This window comes from Neovison vison, chromosome X (assembly GCF_020171115.1).
Source record: "Neovison vison isolate M4711 chromosome X, ASM_NN_V1, whole genome shotgun sequence".
Classification (NCBI taxonomy): Eukaryota; Metazoa; Chordata; class Mammalia; order Carnivora; family Mustelidae; genus Neogale; species Neogale vison.
Genome location: NC_058105.1, coordinates 12,558,496 through 12,578,719, shown reverse-complemented (window position 1 = coordinate 12,578,719; position 20,224 = coordinate 12,558,496). Strand labels below are relative to the sequence as shown.

The window sequence follows — 20,224 nt, the reverse complement described above, 5'->3', positions numbered from 1 at the left end:
TACAGAACTGTGTGCATTTGCATCATTTGGGGGAAGAGAATCCATGCTTTTTTATCAGGTTCCCAAGGCAGCTTGTAACCAAAAACAAAAGGGGTCAAAACCACTGCTCTAGTCATTTTGAAGCTGATATAGTCCAGGATCAGCACTTAACTGTCCCAATGTCTTAAGATCAATTTTCTAAAACAATAAGCAAAACTCCCACAACAGGCTAACAGCTGAGCTTCTGGCTTGTTGACCTTCTGTTCCCTAACTAAGGGGTTTTTAATTAAACAAACAAACATCAGGGACTGCTAGAGTCCTCTGTGGGGTGTTAACACATCAAAAGGGAACATTTTTGTTGTTGTTTCTAGGCCCCCACTGTTTGTTTACCACTGTTTTAACTTATTAGATGAACTGCTTCCTTGGGGAACTCTGGGTATTACCGTTATAGAAAACTGTTGCTATATGCCCTCCTCTTTCCTGTGTCAGGCCATGAGCTACCACGGGGTCAGGGAACACACCATAAGCCCCTTACCACAGCTGCCTAGAACAATGTTTGGTACAAAGAAGGCACAAGAAATCTTGATCTTAAGTTTTGACCATTTATTCCACTGCCCATTACCAAGGTGAAGTGGAACTTTCTTTTTTTTTTTTTAAAGTACCACTCTCTCTCCCATAAATTCAAAAGAGTAAAGGGAGTTACCAGGACACCAGGATTTAGTAACTAGCTAAAAAGGCACCGTCCGGGGAGTCTGAAAAGATTCAAAGAAATGTCCAATAAATTCTACTGAAAATCTGAATTTTAGAAATGAGGGAGATTGCTAGTGTAATTTTAGGCTTGAAGCTTTAAATTCAAGACAGTCTTTCACATAGGAGTTCTAAATTTAACCTCGGGCATACCTTCAAAGAGTTAGGTGGTGCTCACAGATTCTTAACCCACTGAAGCACCTTCAAGATTAAGGCTCAGAATTTTTAAAGAAAAAAAATGTGTAATGGGGAAATATGATGGAAATTAAAGATCCTAGCAGCAAGCAATCAGTGTTCCTTTTGCTACTGAAGGAGATTTCCAAATTTTGTACCAGCTACAAAATTCTGGTGATTCCCAAAGGTTCCTGCTGATTGTATTAAAGTAGGAAGGCCGCAGAGAACAAGTTTTTCTATGGAAAAGTATTGTGTTCTGCTAGAAAAAAAGAAGACCAATTTTATCAGTAAGTAAAATTTAGATCAAAGTGTTTATCATCAGTGTTCCCTGCATTAATAAGACTTGCTCCCAGTCTTTACCAGGCATTACTGGTGCTATCAGTAAATAAAAAGCACCCATTAACAGAAAGGTATTTTTATCATCAAAGAGTTAAAAAAGGAAGTCAACACTTGCTACAAAGCCGGAAGGCAGATAACATATGCTATAAATTGTACATTTCTTCAGTAACATATTCTGGTCAAAAGACAATGTGAGGAAGGAAAAGTTCAAATTATGAAAATATTGTTCTCTCCAGAATGGATCCAAAGGCCTCTTTTAAAGAGAGATCAAGCCACACAACTGAAACACATGAGACTGAGCGAATCACCAGTACTGCTCAGGATCGCAGTAATACCAATCACAGAAATGTAATTTAACAAGACCACCTACCATTTACTGAGTCATTACTGTAGGCCAAGCACAGCGCTTAAACTGTGGATTACTTATTTTGTACTCACCACAATCCTCTGAGGTAAAGTACTGTAAGTGTCTCCGTTTTACAGATAAGAAAACTGAGACACAGAAAGGTTCGATGCCTTACTTTAAATTCAGACCCAGGTCTTGTGCTACAAGGATGAAGCTCTTTACCACTACACTATATGTACGCTATCCTCTCCTAATTATTCACTGTATTAAGATTTCGTTCTTTTTCTGTAGTTCACTGTCAATTCCTCTTTTTCTGCTTTAGAGCTTTTAGGAAAAAGCATGGTAAACTAGAAAAACTGTCAACATATAGTATTTACAGAGAAAAGAGAGATGCTCGTGTATCAATGCAGAAATGTTCACTTCTTTGCTCTGATTTCTAAAAGATACATACCGATACAGAGGTAGATATGCAAATCTGTTCAGAAACAATCTTTATTTGCCTTATGAAGCTTTTGACTATTTAAAAAAAAATCCAGGGGCGCCTGGGTGGCTCAGTGGGTTAAGTCGCTGCCTTCAGCTCAGGTCATGATCTCAGGGTCCTGGGATCGAGTCCTGCATCGGGCTCTCTGCTCAGCAGGGAGCCTGCTTCCCTCTCTCTCTCTCTCTGCCTGCCTATCCACCTACTTGTGATTTCTCTCTGTCAAATAAATAAATAAAATCTTTTTAAAAAAATAAAAAAAATTAAAAAAATCCAAATGTACTGTTTTGTCTACCAGTAAAACTGAAGCTAGATAAAATATGAGAAATATTATATTAAATATGAAAAGATTTGACAATTAAAGTCTTCTAGTTCTTTTACAATGTGAAATCGTGGAATATATTACAACAAAATGGTTATGATTAGTTCAACGACAGTGACATTAACCTGTTCCACATAACACACTATGGAAAACAGTAATTCCCTGGAAAGTATTTTAGATTTTCTTTGATGCAAAACACGAGAGAATACAGAGAAAGGAGCCCCAATGGTACAGAGACATGAAAGGGGCTTTTTATGCAGAGCCATCAGACCTCACAAAGCAGTTCTGCTCCTGGCTTTATAGCTTACTCTGCTTGGTGACCACGGCACTAACTTAAATTTCTCTGGGTTTGCCTTCTCCACCTGTACAGTCAACAGGTTGAACAGATAATCTCGTAGGCTCTTTCAGTTCTGTAAGTCTATGATTCTGAGTCAAAGGACTACTACTGCTATCCTGGATCTTACAGGGGGAATTAATAATTTTCAATCAAAGGCATAGTCCCCATCCTGAGCACAGGTATGAAAACTTCTGGCTGAGGATAGATTTTCTGCCATAAGGTTCAAGATGAACAGGAAATAGACATTTTATCCAAAGACACTCGAGTGTTCTATAGGCCCATAGATACATGCTCATTAGGGAACAGTTTTTACTCAGTCTGTATTTTACATGTGAATCTCCTACTTATGTATAATCTGTACTACATCACTACCTCAAGAAATCACATGTGTGTTTGAAAACCAAATGTTACATTTTTAAAGGAAGGGCAAATTTTCTTTCAGGTCCTAGGCGTTCGCAAGCTTGCAGTGATCCAACTGTCACTAACATCTTACAACTGCCTTGCCTGGCTACCTGAAGAAGTAAGGACAATCTATCAAGACCCGTCAGTCTATTGATTATCTGCCATCTAGCACCCAGTACCTAACCTGGTCAGCCCAAGGTAACGATGAGCGAGTTAATAGTAGTAGAATGAGGGCAACTGGGTACTAGGAACGACAGAGAGTGCTTTTAGGTATGCACACATCAGCTTCGTTTCACTGATGAGGACATTCACACTCGGAGAAGGACATTCACACTCGGAGATTAATTTGGCCAAGGTCACACAGCTAGTAAATGGTCAGGCAAGAGTGTACTCAAGGGGCTCCCCAGTGGAACAGAAAGAGGTAAATGTCATTCTACCGCAGCACCCTCCAAAAGAATACATATCATTTAAGACTTACTCCATCCCCTTAAGAGAAATTCAGAAAGCTTTGGGCAAGTAGATAATTCAAAGTTTTAGCATGCTTTAAGGCTTAATATAGTAGGTATCATCAACAGGCACTACGAATGATAAGGGAAAGCAAGTCAATAATATTTCAGCTGTAACAAGACAGAGTGATACTCTTTAAGAAAAACAGCCCTTTCGCGGGATGATGACCACAGCGGGTATACGGTACAGATGCGCACACCCAAGCATATGCATATACAAATACACCAGCTTCCTTGGAAGCACAGATAAGTGCATTATCTGATTCACTATACGAATCACTACATGTATCTACTGAATTAAAAAAAAACAACTTACCTTGGATGAGACTATTCTATTATCACAAAATCTTTGTGCAATGTAAGCTTCTGTTTCTGAAACTGGATGATTGCCAACAAACACTGTGCGCGTACCGACTCTTTTCTCTTCTCCAGCACACTGACCAAGAGAAAGGGGGGAAAAGTCAGTTTCTTATCACATTTGTCCATGCTTCTGCTGAGTTCAGAGTATTTGCGGAAGCACATCTGACAATCCCCGAGACAGAGAGAGCACCAGCGAGGAGAGAAAACCCTGTTAGGCTATTCAAACTCCACTGGGCTCTTAGCTGCTGACTTAGTGAAGATTAGTGAGAGGGCTGCTTGCGACAACGTGCTGGGGCCAAGCCTACTATTTTAAAATGTGCAAATTAAAAGAAATCCTAGAAGAACAGTATTTTTATTGCCATTCTTCTTTCTTCCACAGCATCTCAACTGTCACCATCACAGCAACACACTCAAAAGGTCAGATTGGGAATATTTTATATATCATACAACCACCACTGAAGACCATTTTGTCAGTTCCTTACCAGAGAACACAAAGCAGAATGCAAATTACTTCTACATAGAAAATAATTACTTTTAAGTATAGAGATACAGAATGTCTGTCTCGGGCCACCTGGGTGGCTCAGTGGGTTAAGCGTCTGCCCTCAGCTCAGGTCTTGATCTCAGGGTCCTGGGATGGAGCCACATCAGGCTCCTTGCTCAGAAAGAAGCCTGCTTCTCCCCTGCCTGCCACGGAGCCTGCTTCTCCCCTGTGTGCCATTCCCCCTGCTTGTGCTCGCTCTCTCTCTCGCTCATGCTGTCAAATAAATAAATAAAATCTTAAAAAAAAAATAGAATGGCTGTCTCTAACAATGATCAACTATTTCTACAAAGAAAAGTTGTAATTCTTTGGTTTTACAGGAAAGACATCCTTTGTGATTTCTCAGAGCCTACTGTCAAAAAGTCCCATTTCACACAATGTACCTCTGATATCCATTTTACATTTTTTATTTTAATTTAATTTTTCTTTCTTTTTTTCTTTTTTTTTCTTCTTTAAGAGAGGGAGACGGGGCTCAGGGCAGAGGAAGAAGAAGAGAGAATTCCCAAGCACGTTCCACGGCCAATGTAAAGCCTGAAGCGGGGCTCGACCTCACAACCCTGAGATAATGACCACAGCCGAAACCAAGAGTCAGTTGCTTAACCAACTGAGTCACCCAGGTGCCCCCCCCCACTTCTACATTTTAAAAGAAGGTTCTAGAAGTTCTAGAATCTAGAAGTTCCGAGATTGAGCTCCATTTTACCTTACTTTTTTATTTCACTGAAGCTTTACCTTGTTTTTTGTTTTTAAAGATTCTCCAAGAAGTTTATTTTGCAAATTTTTTGCGTTTTATGTTTTATTGGCTTACAGTGTTATAAAGAGAAAAATGTATACAATTTTGAACAGTGAGCTATTTATCATTTTAATATGAATTCAGATATTCTTTAGTTTATTTCTAATTGACCTTCAAATGCAGCAGCTTGTAAGTTCAGTGTAAGTGCTCCTGCCACCCTATCCGACCCCAACACGGAGTCAGAATGCAAGATACAGATACGTATACAAATACAAAACACACATAAACAAGACACAAACAAGTCTCTTATGAAGTAAACAAATCTTTTATAATGTAAGTAACAGTTCCCTTTTGAAACTTTGAATATCCAGTGCATGCCTTTTCTGAAACTGGGATATTCACACTTATCAGACACAATCTTTATAAAGCGAAGCATTTATCTCTTTGCAAACTCAGGTAATTCTTGAGAGCAATATTTTTCTTACTGATCTGAAAAGAACAGAGTGTGGAAGGTCAAAGAGAAAAATCACCTGAAATCATCGAAACAGAAGAAGTCTGAAAAATAACATATCTAATAGTGTAGGGAGAAATAGATTAAGTCTAGAGTCTACTGAAAATCTTGATATTCAAAGGAACAGCTCTGGACCCAGTGCCAAAAACTCAGATGTTTTTCTCAGTTAATTACAACGAAGAATGTTTATTTCAGAAAATACATTAAGTCTTTGAAGTAAGAATGAAAGGATCATACAATTTAATTTCTAGATAAATGACTGAATATACAAAGTATCAAACATAAACAGCAGTGTAGCAAGAAAACAAATTAGCAGAAATAATTACTCAACAGTAGCAATAATTAAGCCCACCATTTGAAAGATCTTCTAAACACCACGAACAAAAATAGTTGTTATAAGATTTTACAGCACACAACTCAATTCTGTTCTAATGCACTACTATTATACCTCTTTCTTCTTCAGTATTAGTGGACCCACATCATTTCCTATCAATTCCAGGTGTTTATTATGCAAACCATCACATGCAGGAAAGTCCTAGAACACCAACACTGACAATAAGCTGCTTTAGTAACACACAGATCTTCAATGTTTACTTCATTTACTATTTTGGGATTTTCCTTTTGTATTTTAAGATTCATCCAGTTTGGGGGGCCTGGGTGGCGCTGCCCCTTAAGTGTCAGACTCTCGGTTTCAGCTCAGGTCATGAACTCAGGGTCAGGAGATAGAGCCCTGCCAAGGGCTCCCACTCAGCCTCAGCCCCAAGTCTGCTTATGTTTCTCTCTCCCTCTGCCCCAACCACCCCACACTTTCTTTCTCTCAAATAAGTGAATAAAGCTTAAAAAAATTAATCAAGCTATTGTTCTGTTGTTTTTTCTTTGAGAGGAATGGGCGAATTGCAAGGGAGCTAGCTACGCAGTGCAAGTACACTACTGAAAGGCGGTAACCGAACCATTCCGAAACCCTTAGCTGAGTGAACCGGTTACGTTCCGGGGGACAGAGAGCTGCTTTAGCTGCGGGAAGCTGCGCCATCAGGATTTAGGCCAGCTCTCCCGCCTCATCGTCGCCAGCAGTCGCCGCTCCTGAGACCCACAGCTCTCCAGCGGAGCTGCCATGCCTCTACCGTCTTCTTACCTTCAATCAGGATAATACACTTGTTTAAAAAGGACTTTATTTGAGAGACTGAGAGAGAGCATGAATGTGGGGGTGGGAGGGCAGAGGGAGAGGGAGAAGCAGACTGCCCACTGAGCAGGGAGCCCGAGATGGGGCTTGATCCCATGACCCAGAGATCGTGACCTGAGCCGAAACCAACAGTCAGACGCTTAACCGACTGAGCCACCCAGGAGCCCCTGGAATGGTCTCCTTTGGTGTTACTATATTTATCATGTTTGAGACAACCATACATTAAAGTCAAAAAAAGATAGGAAACCAATATCTACATACATATTTCCATTATTTTTTTAAAAGATAATTCCCTAGCCCAGAAAGTTTTAAAGTACGTAGGCTCAGGGATTTTCCTTCCTTTCGATGATCTATTTAAAGGCTAAAGACGTAATAATCCTGACCCTAAAGTAACAATTTTTTAGCAAGACTACTTAGAGATTGCTGGGCGCCTGGGTGGCTCAGTGGGTTAAAGCCTCTGCCTTCGGCTCAGGTCCTGATCCCAGGGTCCTGGGATCCAGCCCTGCATCAGGCTCCCTGCTAAGCAGAAAGCCTGCTTCCCTTCCTCTCTGCCTACTCGTGATCTCTGTCAAATAAACAAATAAAATCTTTAAAAATAAAAAGACTACTTAGATTGCAAAGTTCTCCAAATGTCTGTTTGGATGTATTTCAATCTGAATTTTTGTACCTTATATCGATATTCTAGGGAAAATGATTTTTTAGTTTAAAAAGGTAAAAACCGGGACGCCTGAGTGGCTCAAAGCCTCTGCCTTCTGCTCAGGTCATGATCCCGGGGACCTGGGACCGAGTCCCGCATCGGGCTCTCTGCTCTGCAGGGAGCCTGCTTCCCCTACACCTCTCTGCCTGCCTCTCTGCCTACTTGTGATCTCTGTCTGTCAAATAAATAAATAAAATCTTAAAAAAATAAAAATAAAAAGGTAAAAACCAACCAAAAATGTAGATAAGCCCTCTTGACCCATTATTTTCATTAAAGCTTATTAAATACTTATTTAGTGGGGTACGGATTTCAAACTCTGTAGGGAATCAGACATAAAGTAATTGGGATAAATTCAGGAAGAAGACAGCTGTTTCCCTACTTGTCCAGAGACAGGCCATTATTAGAACAACTGACTGTCTAAGGTCCTTCACAGGCTAAGATTCCATGGTAAATTTTCAAACAGTTCCTGATTATCATTCCAATAAACAAATACCTTTATCAAAATGGCAGCTATCGGGGGCAGGTGGGTGGCTCAGGTCATGATCTCATGGGTTGTAAGATGGAACCCTGCATCGTGCTCCCTGCTCAGCGGGGAGTCTGCTGCTTCCTCTCTGTCTGCCCCTCCCGCCTGCTCCTGCATGAAGTCTCTTTCTCCCTCTAATAAATGAAGTCTTAAAAAAATAGGAAAATGGCAGCTATACACATTTGGATTCCAGGACGGACTTCTTTGTTTGCAACTGTAATATACAAGGTCCGACATGGCTTACTGATAAGAGCATTAAATTTTCCATAATCTCCATTTTACAAAATGTAAACAGAAAGTAAATACACCTTGAAGTATAGCTCATTCTGCTTCACTTACCCTCACCTTCTGTTGCAAGTAACGGTCTTCGCTGTAGTCCCTAAACAGACCTGAACCTTATAAGGTACAGACTTGAATTACAGAAACTGTCAAATCACTTGATAATTCTGCATATACATATTCATATGTATTTACAACCTTTAGTATTTGGATGGTTGTTTAGTTTTTCACACAATCAGGAAGTGGCTACCGAGGGCACCTGGGTGGCTCAGTGGGCTAAAGCCTCTGCCTTTGGTTCAGGTCATGATTCCAGGGTACTAGGATCGAGCCCTGCATCGGGCTCTCTGCTAGGCAGGGAGCCTGCTCCGCCCCCCTCCCCTTGTGATCCCTCTCTGTCGAATACAAAAATAAAATCTTAACAAAAAAAGAAGTGGCTTCGGAGTAAATAAGGAAGTGTTACCTTTTATGCCAGTTCTCAGATCATTCTACAAACGGAAAGGAGGAAGAAGAAAAGGAAAACAGGGAGAGGGTCAGTGAAGTGGGATGTTTCCTGCACAGCTAACACATTGTTCTCCTAGGTTAGCAGTGGCCACTGATTAGCTTAAAACAAAAATGAACTGGTAGTTTCGCGATTCTGAATGGTCTTCAACTTCTCTGGCAGGTAATGGCATTCCAGAGAACAAAAGGAAGGAACAAGCTTAACACAATTTTTCAGGCACATAATATTTTTATGAATTCCCTACATGTGAATGGCATTTACAGTTCGACTAAGAGCTTTCACCATATATTATCTCTCTGATCACCTTCAAATAAGGCCTACGTGACCTCTATCTCTATTAAGTTGGAGAAAATGGATTGAAATTGCTGTGCAGGTTTGGGAGGGTGGGGGAGGAAGCTTCTGGCAGTGATTATTGTTAGATAAAAAAGGGGCCTGAGAGGAGCTGTATCATGTCCACTCCTGAGCATTTTTTAAAAAGGGGCAAAGTCTCTTCAGCCCAAGGCAGTTTTGGGTCTGCAGCTGCCTGGGACGGGCTGGAGTGGGGTGAAACAGAGGACCTTTCCGTGCCTGCTTCACCCTAAAATCTGAAGAACCTGCAATTTCTGGTGGAATTTGCTCTAACTTAGAACACTGTTTAGTTTGCATAAAAATGGCAGCGCTGAACTCATGTGTAAATTTCACTGTAATTTTCCACTTGCTGCCAATGTTGAGTGTTAAGACAGTGGTTTTAGGTTCCTGTCATTGTGAATAATGTAGGTAGGTGCCTTAGCCAAGGCAGAGAAACTCCAAGTAGGAATCATAAAAAAAATTTTCCTTTGGATGGCACACGATGTAGTCTAGAGTGGGAGTGTATGATTCCTGCCACCTCATAATGAATTTTAATTCATTAAGAGTCGATCCTGTGTTGAACTGCTTTCCATCCAAATGTCCTTAGAAATGGCATTTTTAAAAAACTGAAATATGCTGGCACGGATTCTATTTTAATGACACATCATACACTATAATAAAAAGTATGGAAAATATTTAAAAATATATACTTACAATATACAAGTTAAAAGAGAAACCAATTCCATTTTTTCCCTCAAAATGAAACCACCCTTTTGTGCCCTTGATTTATACTTCCGCAGTATAAACTGACTGTTGTAGAGGGGGGAAAAGGTAAGTAATTTATAACAAAACATAGTGTCTTAATAAAAATCAGCGAAATGGCGCTGTTATTCAACTAGTACCATCTTAAAATCCCATGCTTCTGCTCGTCAAAACACATAAAAAGCTTTTTAAAGTGTAATTTGTTTCCTGATTGCCTCCAGACTAGTTACTCAATAATAACCGAGAGAAAATAGAGACCTCAATATAAGACGGTCACTATAAAGACTAGCACAGAATCTAAAACGGGGCTCATGTCCCCGTCCTTTCCGGGTGCTTGCAGGCTTAAAATTTATCACTTAGTTATAGATTAATGGTTCTTAATTCTGGCCACACACTGGCTTTAAACACAACACCAATGCCTCGGTCTTTCTTTTATTTAATATTTAATTTCCCTGGAAGCTCCCCATGCCTGTGAAAACGGCTATCCAATCTTCTCCTTTGAATTAGTGACTGCTCTTAACTAAGATCCTCCGAGTTTTTAATATACCAGCCTTAATCCCACATTTCTGAAGTAATTAAAATAACTTAAACAATTAGCTTTATACAGCATAAACATACAAATAACCCTCAAAAAGTGCCCCCTCCAATCATTTTAAGCTGCTCATAAAATGAGATTTCCCTTCAATACGTATTTTGCTTGTGGTTAATCTGCTAACAATTATTTCTATCACAGATAATGAAAAGTACAGGCCCTGATGTGATGCATAGCTACTCAGGTTATCAGCAAATCATCACTGATGTCATCCCTGGCAATTAGAGCATTGTTTTTACTTGTTTATTTTTATATTAAAAAAAATTTTAGGGGCCCCTGGGTGGTTCAGTGGGTTAAAGCCTCTGCCTTCGGCTCAGGTCATGATCCCAGGGTCCTGGGATTGACCCCTAACATGAGCCTCACGTCTCGGGCTCTCTGCTTCCTTCTCTCTCTCTGCCTGCCTCTCTGCCTACTTGTGATCTCTGTCAAATAAATAAATAAAATCTTAAAAAAAAAATTTTTTTTAAGTCGGCTCTGCAACCATCTTGGGGTCCCACCTGGGGCCTGAACTCACGACACTGAGATGGAGACTCAAGCCTAGGTCAGCTCAACCCACTGAGCCACCCAGGAACCCCAAAGTATTATTTTTACTGGTCATTAGATTGCTCTTTGTGAGTTATTAAAGTAAATGTTAAGTATCTGCTCAGAAATGAACAGAAACCAATTATTTAAAATTCTGAAAACCTGGCAATGATTTGAAACTGTTCTATGTACCCCAGCCCTAAAGCTGTTTTCTTTGCTGAAGCACTAGTATTTTTGAACAGCATAATCAGTCTTAAAAAGGTCAAATGAACTCAAAATTGAAAGAAAGAACTAGCGTTTCATCCAAATTTCAGGCAACTACTAAAATGCTCCTTAAAGTCAGGATTTCTGTCCCAGGGTTGGGAGGGGTGAGGTGCAGGGAGCACCACAGTGCCAGGGAACATTTCCAGTGTATTAAGCCTCTTGGTTAAAATTGCTACAATGTACTCAGTGGTCACATTGCCGAGGTTTCCAAGCCCATTCCATTACAAGAAGCCAAGGAGAATAATCTTGATCTTTAATTGACAGGCATAACTCTAAAAGGAACCTTAAGATTGCACTTTTCAGATTTTGATTTTATGGCACCTTCTTAAGTGATTGAGGTGTCTCTCTCCTTTGCCAGGGGTAGTGAAGAAAGACCAGGACAAGACACTTTGTGTTGTCTTGCCTTTAAAGATTGATTATGATCATATTAACCAAAAATCTCAACCACCTGATCAAAAGACAAATGAATACTCAAAAGTACATCCCTAGACACAAAGATTGTCTCTAATTAGGCATTCCTGATATCAGAACAGAATCTCCTACAGGAAATGGATACGAAACCCCACAAAACCAAAAACCTCAATCAGCAAGCACAATGCTTAAGACTTAGGTACAAACAATGCCTTGATTGGAAACTCAAGAGTTAGACTTTGATTATCTAAATCCACTGAGCAGGTTAATTTCACCCGGGACAATCAATTCTACATGTTCTCAATCTGATACCCCTCCCCACCACGCCTTTACTCCAAGAGCCTCAGGGCTACAAAAATGTGACCCTGAAGATGAAATATAGCTGTCTTTAGGATGGCTAATAATCGATAGATCAAAACTGCTGTAGCATTTAGTAATTCAACACTCTAACAGGAATTTTCTTAATGACTCAAAGATTGTTCCATTTACAGAAAGTAACCGGAGATTCCTTAAGTTCAGACGGGGGCTCAGCAGCTCCGCTTTCCTTGTCGACAGTATTTCTCTAACCTAGAGCCTGACAATATGCACACAAACTCGAGATGAACTCACCATACAGGTTAAGCCTGGAGAAGTTATTTTCCACTTTCAGTATCCACAGCTACATAGTACCTTGCATTCCGAACACTTCACAAACTTAAAAAAAAAAATCTCAACAGAGAGGTACCTAATTTATAAGGTTAGAAACGATTGACTGATAACCCTGCAAAGCATTTACCATAGCCCTGGGGAAATGGATAAAAATGTATATGCAAATAGAAAGCAGTAAGTCCCCAAGACCTCAAAGCCCAACCTAGCTGAAAAGAGATCAGAATAAAAAATACAGATCACAAACCTCAGAGGCAGGAGGGAAAGATGGGACCATCTGCATACCGACATGTGAAAATTTGCTAACACAAAGGCAGCTAAAACGCAGAGGAAACGCCGCAGATTATCAAGCAACTTGTGCCAACCCCTGTGATCCTTGCAAAGTTTCTCAGAATTCGGGAAGACAGCCAACTGTGGCTTGCAAGTTTCTGTACCTCCAAGGGAGGCGGCAAAGCAAGCACTAGAAAGCTGGTTTGTTCCTTAAGACTTGGAAGCAACACGCTGGTGTCCTGGCCTCTGTTATCACACTGTTTGACATCTTTTTTGTTACTCTTCTCCAAACACGTGATTCGCCTTTGTAACTTTGGATTTTAAAAATCATTGAAAAAGATTAGTATCACAAAAAATAAAAAAATGAAAAATAAAACGACTAGCATCTTGTGCCACATAGCATTTTCTCCTCATCTTGTAAAGTTCTCTTCTAACCCATGCCTACAACTGATGGACTATGACAAGAACTGGAACTAAAAAAAAAAAAATTTTTTTTAAAGTTCAGTTGAATTTTGGGTTTTAGTCAGGTAAATAGTTTAAGAGGAAGAGATACAACCTAGGCATTCACTATGATACACTGAGTCACCCCATACCAGAGAGTCACTATTACTGTACCCTGAAGCTTCAAAAATGTATAGCAAAATATTCATATGGCCTAAACAGAAGGCTTTTGTGAAGTCCCTTAGGGCTCAAGGATTTTTTTTTTATCACTTTTTAGAGATCTCACAGGTGAGGCAGTTTTATCTCAGCAGCAAACAGTAACGCCCAAAAATGGTTAGGAAAGAAACCACTGGACATTATGGTGAAAAATGCCTTTACCAATATCTACCTAGAAGAGACAAATTCTCATCCAAATATCACTTTCTAGGTCGCCAGAGAAGAATTTTCATTACAGTGTAGGAAGATATAAACCTTGGCAGAGCAAAACAACAACAACACAATGAAAACAAAAACAAAGAAACAAAAAAAACCCCAAAGAAACAAAAGAAAACAACAACAACAACAAACATTGTAGAAGAGGTGCCTGATGCCCCAAACACTGTTTTATCTCCCATTTCAATGATAGCATCATTATTATAAAGGTGATAGTAAGTTTCTAGAAAGATCTAACAGTTCAAATGTATGCTGGAGTATGTCCAGTGGAACCAATGAATGCATTTCCCCCCCAGTATTGTTAAATATTATACAGAAAGCAAACTAGCTAGAAAATAAATGTCCAGGATGTAAATGTAATCAGTTTAAATAGCACGCCCAGGCTATACCTGTTATTTTGACATTCCCAACAAAAGAGGTAAGTAAAAAACAAGCTTCCATTGTGGAGGAAGACTAAGCTGAATAACCAAGAGGGCCTGAGTTGTGACTCATGCCTCACAAAGGTAGTCCTTTCCACGGTGCAGTATCTCTAGCCTTCCATTGAACCATGTTCTGGTGGCAACTTCTGGGCTCAAATAACAATGTCCTTAAAGAAGTCTGTTTTTGAAAACAGCACCTTCCCTATAGCTGAAAGCTTTTAGGGTAAGGTTTGGAGGGAATAGGATGAGCAGTAAAGATGTGACCCTGGGAAGTATTGTTGATACCTATGCTTATACTATACACCTTATTATGTACCTACAACTTACAGGTGAGCCTCCACTTTCTTTTTCTTTTTCTTTTTTTTTTAAAGATTTTATTTATTTATTTGACAGAGAGAGATCACAAGCAGGCAGAGAGGCAGGCAGAGAGAGAGAGAGGAGGAAGCAGGCTCCCTGCTGAGCAGAGAGCCCGATGCAGGGCTCCATCCCAGGACCCTGGGATCACGACCCGAGCCGAAGGCAGCGGCTTAACCCACTGAGCCACCCAGGTGCCCCTGAGCCTCCACTTTCTTAAGAGTAAAAGAAGGTCCAAAAAAAAAGAGTAAAAGAAGGTCAAAGAACTTAAAAGACTGCTTATTGTAGGATTAACAAAACACCCAGAGATCACTTTAAAAAGACTGGAAAGGCTATTTACTTAAGAGGATGAAGCTTGCAGTTACTAACCAACTATGTGAATATTAAAATTCCAGGAACCGGGTCAGCAGCATAGAACTAGGCAATGGCCTCAACATAATTCAAGTGTAAATGTGTTATTTTCACCTTGTGTTCCAGCAAGAAAGTTTCTGGCTCTACGGAAGACGCATAAGCAATTCTGATCCGAGGTCACCCCTATACAAAGGGACAGGGTGAATTATGGCCCACTGGCAGAGTGCTTGGCGCTGAAAACACTGTTCCTTAGCATGCATGGAGAGGACTACAGGTGGCCAGGGAGGTTGTCAGGTGGCACGTATGCCCACTAGTGAGGGCCACTCAAGGAGTCCCCGGAGACTGCAGTCTGTAAGATAAGCCATTCGTCCTTTGGAATTGTTGATCTGCCGTCAGGGCTATAAAACTAGCAAACCATCTCTCCCTTCGAGGCAGAGCACACAGTCACTTGGGAACTTTCTTGGAACTTCTGATGCTTATCTCTAAATCTCCCTTCTTCCCTCCCAAAAGCTGTAGATTCGAAGCTGCTGTGCACTACAAAGATTGGGTGCTGCTATAAATTTAACAGGTGACCTGTAATTATTCCTAAAACATATTCCTAAAACATAAAAAAAAAATTATTCCTAAAACCTAAAAAGACTTACCAGAAATTAGCAGTATGTTCGAAGCATGACGTACAACTTTCAGTATATTTAAGAAAGACCACACCAAATACTTGATTTTTTAATGGCTTCACTGTATTATTCATGTGTATTATTGTTTGTGTATAATAAAAATTGATTTTTGAAAAAAAATTTAGGGGTAGGGAGGGGACAAGGAGGGAAGAGGGAGACAGTGAGAGAATGAATCTTAAGCTAACAGTGTGAAGCCTGACTCAGGGCTCCATCTCACAACCCTAAGATCATGACTTGAGCCAAAATCAAGAGTCAGATGGAAACTTAACTGACTGAGCAACCCAGGCTCCCTGACTTGTGAAATTTTTTTTAAAAGATTTTATTTATTTGACAGAGAGAGCGAGAGACACAAGCAGGCAGAGCAGCAGAGCATGAGAGGAGAAGGGGAGAAGCAGGCTCCCCACTGAGCAGGGAGCCTGATGCAGGGCTCGATCCCAGGACCCTGGGATCATGACCTGAGCCAAAGGTAGTCGTCCACTCAACCGAGCCACCCAGGCGCCCCAGATTTGTGAAATTTTAATATGCCTTTGGGTAGTGCCAACTAGGAGTGCCACCATAAGATGGACTGGAAGAATATCAGAATATATCATACAATGCTTCCCAAACCGCACAGCATGGGACAATAATGAGGTTCCTCAGAAAACCTCTGGGCAGCAGGGAAAGGCTGCTCCTAGAATCCTGCCTCCCGGGCAGTGCTATTCCTTTTTCTTTCTTTCTTTTTTTAAAAGATTGATTTATTTTAGAGCAAGAGTGAGCGCACATGAGTGGGAAGGGAAGAGGGAGAGAGAATCTCAAGCAGACCCCAAGATGAGATGGGGCCCGACGTGACACTCGATCTCACAACCCTGGGATCAGGACCTGAGCTGAAACTAAGAGTCGGATGCTTAACCCACTGCACTACCCAGGTGCCCCTGGGCAATGCTATTCTAATATATTTCTTACCTCTTCACAATCAGTAATATCGGCAAGGCACTCAAGAATATGAGGTGAGATAATTGTTAAACCCGTGACAACTTCTCTCCACATAGGCCAAAAATAGATAAGGAAAATTAAGCGTTTGGCCATGATCCCAAGTGGGTGCTTCTGCTTCTAAGGCTTAACTCTAAGAGGCAAGAAACCAGGAGATCTTGGTTCTAATTGCCTTCTACCGATTAGTCTGTGTGTGTCTTGGAGAAGTCCGAGAACTGATGTTTTCCTAGGCAACTCAAGGAGAGCTTGACTGAGTAATCTAAAAAGATACAGGGGAATTGGGGCCAGATTTCGAGCAATAAAACAGGAAATGTGGTTTTGGATGTTGTTATCATTTGCCACCTGTTTCAGCCTGGACCAAAACAAACAAACAAAAAAACTGTTTAAGGGCGGGAAAGAGATTCCTTGTTTGAGGATAAGGAGTAATTTACAAACCAATGCACATGAGAAAATAATGTATTCAGGACGAAATTTATTCATAGGCTTCTAAGTAGAAAAGGAAGGATAAATAAAAGAAACACAAGTCACCAAGAACAAAAAAAGGCTCGCGTGCCTTCCGGGTGTTAATTTTGGTAAACTAAAAGGTACATTAGCTTTTTGGGGCTTTAAGGATGCCCATTTAAACCACCACCGTGTCAATTTATTTAATGGGAAGCTTTACCTATGAAAAAATGAATGCCTTCTCAAACGTGCCTATGACCCAAGGGAAACAGTTTATTTTTCTGATAAAACAGAATGAACTCTATGCCATGGCAGTCAGGGTACAAACAACCTCAAGTTAAAACAGTTTAGGATTAACCACCATTAAGAACAATTTAAAAAATTAATGAACCACTTAGAATTACAAATTTTACTTGTACGAAGGATTTTTACTATAAAATGAAACACACACAGAGATAGAAAACCACTTGAAAGAATTTTTATTAGAGCAGACACATTCAAAATGTATGACTTCTCAAAAACGAGCACTAAAACTCATACTGAAGGTCATACCACCCCCAGACCAAACATTTTTTTTGTTTTGTTTTTTACCAAACAGGACAAACAGTAATTTGAGGCTCTGTTCAAGTACATAATTGAACATAGCAGTGAGATATTTCCAAAGCACACACGGGGGGTATTGAGAACAATTAGAAGAATTTTACAGCCAACATTAAAAATACCTGGCAAGCTTTGAACAGGAAAAATGCTTTCAGTTAAATCATGAAACGGCACAGTGGTTGTAGCATTAAGTGACTGTTGCTCAGTGGAACACAGCAGATTAGTCCCCACGAGGACTGGGTAATCAAATGTGCACAAAGACTCAATTCTCCTGACTGCAGTGCATTTCACTCTACTTCGCATTAGAAAAGGTATATGTGTACGCAAATGTGTTCATACATTTCTAAGTCTCTTCTTATTCTATCTTGTAAACTCAGACACGATGTAAAACCTTCTAAACACCAACAAAGAGAAAACTATTATAGCATTAGGTAAGGGCAGGAAATTGGCAGAACCCAACAGAACACAGATGACTCTGGAAGGTTGTAAGTTCAAGGGCATCTGCACATGTTAGGCACTACTATTGGTGGACTGGTGACCATGGATGGGCAGGAATAATCTTACAGTGTGAGTATTCTAAGATGGCCTGCTTCTATTCCTGTTTGGCTTCCAGCCATTTGCTACAGTCTCTGCCCTAGAGGAAAGGCATGCAGGTACATTTCTTTGTTGGGCGCTGGGCACAGTTAGCTTTCAAAAAAAAAAAAAAAAAGAATAAAGCGAAAGAGCAAGGAAATGGATAGAAATATAAATGGGTCAAACCAAAAGAAATTACCGGTGATGAGAACATTCTTCCATTAAGATTGCACAGGGCTTCCTCATCATTCTTAATGCAACTCTCAAAAGACACCTCCAACAGAAGAGTTTTTAAGCACCACATATATTCAGAAAGAAAAAATTGCTCTAGATGTCAGGATTAGTCTTTCAAACCTCATCTTTGATCCTAAAAATGGTGGGTAAGAGGAAAAGGTGGGGTTCTCCTAATAGTTGCGAGCTTTTCTTAGAAGGCAATGTACCAGAATGATGTCGGGACAGTGATTTTATGAATTTAGAATCCAATTCAGTCCAGTGTGCACCTGAGTGTCACTGTAACTTTTCATAATATTGAGCAACAATGTGATATGGTATCAAAGAATGAAATACTGTGAATAAGGGGAGGTTCATTCATGCATATGATTAATTAAATTAGATTTTATTTATCTGAGAGAGAGAGAACACAAGCAGTGGGGGAGGGAGTAAGAGGGAAAGAGAGAAGCCGGCTCCTCTCTCAGCAGGGAGTGTGAGACATGAGGCTCGATCCCAGGACCCAGAGATCACAACCTGAGCTGAAGGTAGACATTTAACTGATTGGGCCACCCAGGTGCCCCCATTCATGTATTTTAAAGGTAACATTCTTCTAAGATGGCTGGAATTTTAAAAACACACAGAAAATAAAAAGTGTTGGTGAGGATGTGAGATATTGGAACTCCCATACACTGCTGGTAGAAATGCAAAATCACTCATTGTTCAGCCTCTGTGGAAAACAGTCTGGTGGTTCATCAAAAAGCTAAACAAGGAATTATCATGAGCCAGCAAGTTTACTCTTACATGTATAATCCAAAAGAACGGAGACAGGTGTTCAAACAAAAACTTCTGCACTGATGTTTAGAGCAGCACTATCTACAGTGGAGTCAAAAAGTGGAAGCCACTCAAATATCTACCAACAGATGCGTGGATAAAGCAAGTGTGGTCTGTCCACCCGGTGGAACACTATTCAGGCGTAAAAAGGAATCAACTACTGATGCATGTGACCCAAGAGGAAGGAACCTGATCAACATTATGCTAAGCGAGAGAAGCCAGACACAACAGGTCACACACTGTAGGATTCCATTTATATAAAATATTCAGAATAGGTAAATCCACAGAAACAGAAAGCAAGCTGGTACTTGTCAGGAGCTGGAAGGAAGGCAGACTGGGGAGTGACCACTTAATGGTTATGAAGTTTCCTTTTGAGGTGAAGAAAATGCTACAGAACAGGATGGTTTTGGTGGTTTCACGTGTGAATGTACTAAACGCCACTGAATCGTTTTAAAAATTATTAATTTTATGTTATGTGAATTGCACCACAGTAAAAAAAAAAAAAAGTACCAACTTCTAGCAAGTCACGAGGCAAAACTTATAATACAGTTGATGTCTCCATTCAACCATATTTACTTGAGTCCCTACTATGCACAATACTGTAGATAAAGTGACGAGTAAAAAAAAAATGGACACCATTCCTGCCCTCAAGAAGCTTGGAATGTAGTGGGGGAAACCAGATATTAACCACTAACCAAATACTTACACAGATCAGCCAAGTAGCAGGAATGAAGGCTGTGCTGCGGGGGAGAGCTGACCCAGCCAGGGCCACATGAGCCCCAGCACACCGCCAGGCTGATCAGATAGACCGCTCCTTCAGTCCCTGCTCTAACAGCTTCCCACTGATCTTAAAACTGAAAATGAAAATCCTTCCACTGACCTTGTTGAGCCCCAAGCCTCTCTGCCTTGTTTTCTCTGTACCAGCCCACTGGCCCTCCTTCCTGCTCCGGGGCTCCCATCCCACATGGAATACCCTTCCCTCGCTCCTGTACCTTCTTAACCTGTAGACACCCCTCAGATCTCTCAACTGTCACTTTGTCCTAAAAGCCTTCCCTGACGGCAACTCCAATGAAGAGACCTTTTCTCCAAAATCTATGTCTGCTACGGAGAACAAAGCCAAAAGAAAATCTCAACTCAGCTTTTCAAAAAGCCCTAACTCCCAAGTCTCCCCAAAATTCTCCTCCAACAT

At 40.5% G+C, this 20,224-nt stretch overlaps 1 protein-coding gene across 7 annotated transcripts in view; it reads right to left on the bottom strand.

Annotated features, from left to right (window-relative positions):
• ATP11C (ATPase phospholipid transporting 11C) overlaps positions 1-20,224 on the bottom strand; it is a 182,934-nt gene that overhangs the window by 93,067 nt on the left and 69,643 nt on the right. For 5 of the 7 annotated variants that reach the window (XR_006382530.1, XM_044235657.1, XM_044235660.1 and 2 more), the window contains exons 1-2: positions 12,718-12,767; positions 3,947-4,066 (exon numbers count right to left, since the gene is read on the bottom strand). Coding sequence is in view for 6 of the 7 variants with exons in the window: in XM_044235657.1 (XP_044091592.1) it covers positions 3,947-4,066; positions 12,718-12,753 (156 nt within the window). In the remaining variant the exon portion in view is untranslated. Of the gene's footprint in view, positions 1-3,946; positions 4,067-12,434; positions 12,447-12,717; positions 12,768-20,224 lie in introns of those variants that run through there. The other 2 variants (XM_044235659.1, XM_044235658.1) reach the window with 2 other exon arrangements.